The sequence below is a fragment of the Hordeum vulgare genome, chromosome 1H (assembly GCF_904849725.1).
Source record: "Hordeum vulgare subsp. vulgare chromosome 1H, MorexV3_pseudomolecules_assembly, whole genome shotgun sequence".
NCBI classification, from domain to species: Eukaryota; Viridiplantae; Streptophyta; class Magnoliopsida; order Poales; family Poaceae; genus Hordeum; species Hordeum vulgare.
In genome coordinates, this window is record NC_058518.1 from 458,330,182 (window position 1) to 458,337,264 (window position 7,083).

At 49.7% G+C, this 7,083-nt stretch overlaps 1 protein-coding gene across 1 annotated transcript; it reads right to left on the reverse strand.

The window, feature by feature from the left end:
• Positions 1-1,747: 1,747 nt before the first annotated feature.
• Positions 1,748-4,796, reverse strand: LOC123445021. Its single transcript, XM_045121939.1, has 3 exons — positions 3,458-4,796; positions 2,866-2,983; positions 1,748-2,089 (listed from the first exon to the last, which is right to left on the reverse strand). The coding sequence occupies exons 1-2, from the start codon at positions 4,779-4,781 to the stop codon at positions 2,907-2,909; spliced, it is 1,401 nt and encodes a 466-aa protein (XP_044977874.1). The 5' UTR covers positions 4,782-4,796; the 3' UTR covers positions 1,748-2,089; positions 2,866-2,906.
• Positions 4,797-7,083: the final 2,287 nt, after the last annotated feature.

Sequence of the window (7,083 nt, forward strand, 5' to 3'; positions counted from 1 at the left end):
CAACACAGCCTTATCCTCATAAGAACACACTTCCACCTCACACACATTTGCTCACTCCAAATCTTAGACCCCAAGAGCATTTGTGAGCCCCTTTGAGAGTTGTTCCAATCAAAAGATAGATCTTCTCCCTCTCCTTCTCTCAACCCAAGCTATTTGTATTTGAGCAAGTTTTGAGCATTCCCCGTGATCTTATTACTCTTGGAGGTTGGAGACTCCTAGGCGGTAGGAGTTCTTCGGAGAGGAATCAATTCGTGTGATTTCCCCCGGAAAAGTTTATGAGGGTTTGGAAGCCACCTCAAAGGCTTACCACTAGTGGTTGAGAAACGCCTTCGTGGTGTTATCTCAAAGGGAGAATAGGGTGAGCCTTCGTGGCGTTGGTGTGCCTTCGTGGTAACATCCACTTCTCTAGCGGTGACTAGCTTCCCTCCAAGGAAGTGAACATCGGGATACATCTTCGTCTCAGTGACCTTGGTTATCCTTAACTCTAACTCCTTACTTGTGGTTTACTTGTGTTATTTGAGCATACATACATTGCATATTGCTTGTGCTCATTATATTGTGTTGGCTATTTCTTGTACAAGATTAATCATTCAAGCATACCCTCTATATCCACACGTACATACTTGCAACCCTTGATATATCGTGTGATATAGTGTGATCTAGTATCTTGTGTTATTTACCCACTTGTCGTGTGATATAGCTCAAGTAAGTTTGTGTAACTTACTTGTGCTTGTTAGTAACTGCATTGTGTCCATCTTGGTAGATCGTGTTGTTGATACACGTTGCAGTGCCTAGTGCATTTAGGATTTGTGCTTGACAAGTACCCTCTTAGTTTATTTCCGCATTAGGTTCAAGCCAAATCTGAAGAAGTTTTTAAATAGCCTATTCACCCCCCCTCCCCTCTAGGCGTCATCGAGGTCTTTTCACCCACACGTCCTAGTTGGCGTCGGCGAGCATCAGATACTGGATGGGGATGTTGCGATGCACCTGGACGTTGGTGTTGCTTGTTCCTCCACCACTGGTTGCTGACTTGCCACCCTTCTTCACCTTGTCGCCGTTCTTGCCGGACTTGACCAACTCAGCATCGATGTTCGTCATCGTAGATCGTAGAGGCTCTAGATACCAATTATTGGCTTTTGGACCCTCAAAATCCTTCCGGAGCTTCACGTATGTGCAACTAGCAAGCAAGCTAGCAGGCAGCTGGATGGATCCGCAACGTAGGTCACTAGCCGCAGCCTCTCAACGTGAGTCAGCTAGAGCTGGTTACTTCCGTTTAACTCGACGGAACAGGAAAAGAAAACTCTCGATGAAACACACCGAATCGATGTATTGCTAGAGGCTCGTATCGAGCCTTGCTTTTCTTTGTATTGTATATATATATGTTGAATCTTGCCTAGCGTACGTCTAACCGATGTGATATACTAATTCTACTTGATGTAGAGTACTAATCATACTAGTCCGACTCGTACTAGGACTCATGCACGTGCCGTGCAAGATAGATCGTGCTTAACTCTAACAGCTACCTCACTGGAGCACCTCTCTTTAGCCAACAATGGTTTGCAAGGAGTTCTTGATGGTACCCATATAGCCAAATTAAGCAGTCTGACTGTCCTTGATCTTGGATCTTCGATCGACTTGATCTTGGTATGCTATACAACACATACTGATAACCTATATCAAATTAACATACCTATATGCCAGTGAAAGGTTCGTTTTCTAGTTATGCAGAAGCATCTAACACTTGAGATAAAGAGAGTTGATACATTTATCATCAGCAGCATGCAAATATCCAATCAAGCATGTCCCTGATTTGATGAACACAAAGCAAAACATGTCAGAACTAAACACTTGAAATCATTAACATATTACAGAGAACATAAGCATGATCTCTCGCAGCTCACAAGTAGCGTTGAATTTCTGATAGGTGTGCAACTAAGATTCTCCGAAATATGTAAGAACATATGTCCTTTCAAACAGAATTGCATCAGCCAAAAGAACAAGCCCAGAATGGTCACATAATTTCCCTAAATAAGAGCTCTTGTCTCACAGGTGCCACCTTCAACCCTGTTGTTGGTCAAATTTAAGGAGTCTGCAAGGCAAGGTAATAAATAGAAATAGGTTTAGTGAGCACTTCTATTGAAGGACTACTGGATAGCATTTCAGTTTTTGTGATAAGTCAATATACTGTATGGTCACTTGGTAAGAAATAGCAAGCACCATGCTTCAGTTCAGTCATGATTAGTTGATAACATTTCAGCATATTACTAATGAAAGACAAATCCTTATCATGGTGAAGAAGCAGGCATCTTCTATCTTTCCCCTAATTTTATGTCTGGGATTAGTCAGACCGGGTAATATGGAGTAGTTCAGACAAGGCACTACTCTGTGTAGCAGTCCAGCACTGAAGACAGAACCAGCGTTTAAGGATCAAAAAGAAGTAGAACTGTACAAGCCAAATCACTCAGCAAGTCAGCATGGTACTGTTCATTGACTAGTCGCAACATATTCAAGCATCATATATGCAGCATGATTGGAGAAAAAAGAAGTGTCCTGTCATGTAATCAGCCACAATTTGTACATACATTCCTTTTTTTTTAGAAGGAGGAAGCGAGCCCCCGGCCTCTGCATCAAGTTGGATTTAAGGATAACAATGATGGAGTATAACTATTGAACAATTAAGATAACCAGTTCAACATACTGATTTGGAAACATGACCGATACTTTGTTGTTTGTGCAAGTAACAAATTTTATGGGCAGCATAGGGGAAATACAGAATCATGCCACAAGAAAGAACAAGATATGACAAATAATCAAACGAAACAAGAAAGGTGCCCAAGCAATAAAGAGTTACTTAAGAGGGAGTACCGGAGATAAGTTAACTGTCACGTTTCCGTTTGTCTAGCACTCTAGCATTTGTCTACACGAACCAGCATGTCTGCCAAAGTCTTCCTTTTGCAATCGGCCTTGTTGCTTGAAAGGGTTCCTTCAGTTAATAGATACAAGAACTTAGACAAATATGACGCAAAGCAACAAGAGCAATATACGTTTCATCGTTACATCGAGACTCGAATTGGAAAACAACATATAGGCATTTAACAGGACAGTTCCATATCTGTTTGCTGACATTAATTAGATCGGCAAAACATTTTTTAACATGATAGACAATCTCATAACCAATGGAATCAACAAAATACATCAGATTCTCTAGCAATGGCAGATTCCACCTTTGATATACTAAAAGGGTTAAAAAGAAATGCTAACAATGGCAAGTTTGATTCAGAAAAGTATGAGCCTATGTGCAATTATCAAACCGCAATGTGTAGGATATCGTCAATCCCTTCAGAAACTTCAATACAAACGCAACTGGTGTGTATTAACAAACTAAATACTGTGAAATCTAACAATTATAGGACAGTAAAATTTCGATTCAGTATAAGTGTATGAAGTTTATATGTACCTGGAGAAGGGGGGATATGGCTTGTGGCAAGCCATGTTGGGAGCACGCACGGAACAAGAGAACTAGATCGGAGCAGCTTTTCAAAGAAGATTTCGTTTGGAAGGGAACTCCTCCAAATCTCCTTCCTCTTAGCCAGGTCCATGGCAATAACAGTGCCACCATGTTGGATGTAGACAAGGTTGGCTTGGAATGGATCTATGGCAGCAATTTCGACCAGGCAACGGTCGCGCCGAACTGTAATTTTAATTATGTGATCCTGCGCCCAGGTGTAGGTCTCGTCATCCAGCGAAAACGAAGCGACCATGCTCGACATGTCGTCTCTGTTGGACACTTGGACGTAGCGCAGCTTCCCATCGCTGACCCCCATGCGCCGGTACTTGCTCAGCGTCGGGGAATCAGAGGCAGGCAGCACGCTCCAGCTCGGCAGCTCGGCCAAGCGACGCACCGGCCGGTCGCTGAAGGGGTCGACGGAGAGCGCGCCCCAGGCCACGTCCACCCACCACAGCCGGTCACCGAACGCCAGCACCTCATGGTTGATCAGCATGCGCCGCCCAGGATCCATCTCGAACGCCCCGACCAGCGGCCGCTCGTCCCACTCCCCTGTCTCCGACAGGAACCGGCGAACGACCCTGCGGCAATCCCCTCCCCCGCGACTGCTTTTGCTGAGCTGAGCCACCGCGTACCTGTCAGGCGGGCCGTCGGAGCCCCGGGATTGGGTGAGCAGGCCGAAAGAGGTGCCCATCTTGGGCACATCCATGCCGGGGGACGGGAGGCGGACCAGCTGGCCGCTGATAGGGTTGCAGACGAAGAGTTTGGAGTCCGGTTCCACGCCGTCGCGGGCCGCGGCGAGCTCGTGTAGCGACATGGGGCGGTGGCGGGCGTCGACGAAGTCGAGGAGGAGGAGGCCGTCGCGGCTCGCGCCGCGGACGATGCCCACGAGGAAGCCCATGCCGTCGCCGTGGGGGTCGACGAGGCGGGCGGGGACGGAGAGGTGGGAGACGCACGGCGTCGTGTCGAGGTCGACGACCGTGCGCGCGCCCCGCGACGGCGGCCCTGACGCGTCCAGCGCCGCCTGGCTGCTCACCATGGCCCAGGGAGGGCGCGGGGCCGCCGTGCAGAGGGAGCGGCGGAGGAGGGGCCCCGCGACGGCGCCGGCGAGGCGGCGGAGCGGGAGGGGCATTTTGCCTCTGGAGGAGCCGAGCCGGTGACGCTGGCTGTGTGTGTCAGGCTGGCAGACTGGCAGTACGGTGGAAGCGAGAGGAGAAGGGGAGGGGGAGACGGGCTTTGTGGTTTTGCCCGTGAGCCGGGTCTGGTTGGTGCACATGGACTCGGTCCAGGCAGGTCTGACAGCTTTAGGCAAAAGAGGAGTCCCGTCGAGCGTTCTTCGGGTCAGCGAATGGTCTTGCGGAGAAGAGGACAAGAGGAGGTGAAATTCGAAGGCAATCACAGGCCAAAGCACGTTACTAGATTTCAGAATACGCTTGTCATTAAATACGAGTTACGATGATTGTACTGTCACTCTTCTATGTAGAGCTTTGTATTTTGTTCGGTTGACTGATTAAAGTAGTCTTCTGGTCCTACCTATCACTAGGCGCCCCCACAAATTGCTCTCCCGCGCCTCCCTCTCACCCCCTCCCTCCGTCGGTCTGCCTCGAGATCCGCCCCACGACCCCGTCACCCCGCCCATCTCCGACACCGATCCTCCAACCCCTCTGCCCATTCTGGCGCCCACCGGTACCTGTCACCGACGACGGCACGCGCTCTCGCGGCTTACTTCAGCCGTTCGTTCAAGGAGAGGAGTCCATCAACATGGCGCCGCGCCCGGACTGACGGGCCGTTGCTGCTCGTCCAAGGATGCGGTGAGGGTTGTTCACGACCGTGTTCCTGTCGCGAACGTCGCGGCGCTCTGGGCAGCGGTGGAATGACGACGGGAGAGGCTTTGTTTGGTGCTGCATTGGGTGGGAACGAAGCCAGAGCCAAGCAGGCTCCTCGAGGAGAGCGTCGGATTTGAGGCTCAGATGCTTGCTGCAGCTGGTGACGTGAAGATTGTTGTGCTCCCGTCGGTCCATGGTCGTTGATCGTGTGGAAGGCGGACATGGGGGGTAAGGTGCCCAGCATCGGAGGCGAGAAACTCAAGTACCCGCTGTCATCCGTTGCGCGCTCGCGAATGAAGCTCTCGACCGCACCGACGGGGCTGCATGCGGCCAGCAGAAGAGCGCGGGGATGCCGCCGCTGACGCCGCAGAGGAACCCCGCTCCGCCCGAGACCTCCGAGAAGACGAGGTATGGTACGACAGGCGCGGCGCAGGAGTTGTAGGCCGACGAGTTGGCGCTGTCGCAACACAATAGACGGTGCCGTTGTCGGCCGCGACACGGCAGACGACGGAGCCCTCGCGACGACGAGCGTGGAGGAGGTTACCTCCGTAGGCACGAGCAGCAGCTCGAGGAAGAGGACGAGCAGTGATGTCGCGGCGAGCTCGGGTGTGGGCTGCGCGCGGGTCATCTGCGAGGCGCTGGGCAGCAGCGGCGGCACGCGCACGAGGGGACTGTGGCGGGGGAGCGATGGTGGGGCCAGAAGACTATTTTGACCAGTCAACGGACAAACGAAGCTCTACGTAGAACCAGTGATCGTATAATCGCCGCAACTTGTATTCAGTGACCGTATTGAACGTATTGTAAAGTCCAACGTCCGTATTGTGCTTCGGCCTTAACTTCAGTGCATGTTAGTGTATTTATCTCTTATTCAAGCCCACTCCTTTGTTATAGGGCAGTGCTCTACGCCGGCGGGCCGCCGGATCCGTCAGCTGCATGCGGGCTGCACCGTTAGATCTTCATGGAGCAAAATTTCTCGATGCAACAAATTTTGTCCACAATGCAGCAATTTTCGTCCACGGTTGCAATAAAAATATAGTTGTAGCAAAGAAATATCAACGTGGTCGTAACAAAAAAAAAAGTTGATGATGCGTGATAGCAAAACAAAATAAGGGTTGTAGCAAAACAATCCGGTGAACTGGGATTGCAACTCTGACGAACGTGCATGCAACTTTTATAGTGAACGGTTGCAGCAAAAAATGATACCGGTTGTAGCAAAAAAACACCGGTTGTAGCAAAAAAAATCGGTTGTAGCAAAAAATCCGACAAACTGAGGTTGCAACCAAACGTATATGCAACTTTTTTAGTGCACAAATGTAGCAAATTTGGACACCGGTTGTAGCAAATTTAAACGATCGCCATAAGGGAAAATGTTGCATGGCCATACGCGCGGGTCACGTGCGAGACGCCCGTGCAGCGAGCGACCGGCGCGTTGCTTCCGTTGGCGCGCCAAAGGGAAACGTTTCCCTTTGTCATAAGAGTAACTTCATCCGTTTGGCCCTCAGCTCATCCGATGAAAGTCTTTTGTCGTTTGCGTCGGTGTTTTTTTTTGTCGTGGGGCAAATGAGTTTTCAGCCGCGCTTTTAGGTTTGGGCTTCCATATGCCAATAAATTCAAACTTGTCTTTCCCATTGTAAAAAAACACTAGTTCAGAGATCATCATTGCTACAAGTCGGCGATGAGCATGCCACAGTTCGTCGATCAAACACATCCAATAGTTCGATGATCAAAAGGAAGGAATCATAGACATGGAAC

Excerpts from the sequence above, each read along its gene's own strand:
- LOC123445021 (XM_045121939.1), bottom strand. The coding sequence starts at position 4,781 with ATGTGCACCAACCAGACCCGGCTCACGGGCAAAACCACAAAGCCCGTC. Across the intron at positions 2,984-3,457 it reads CCATATCCCCCCTTCTCCAG|GAACCCTTTCAAGCAACAAG; the intron begins GTACATATAAAC and ends TATTAACTGAAG.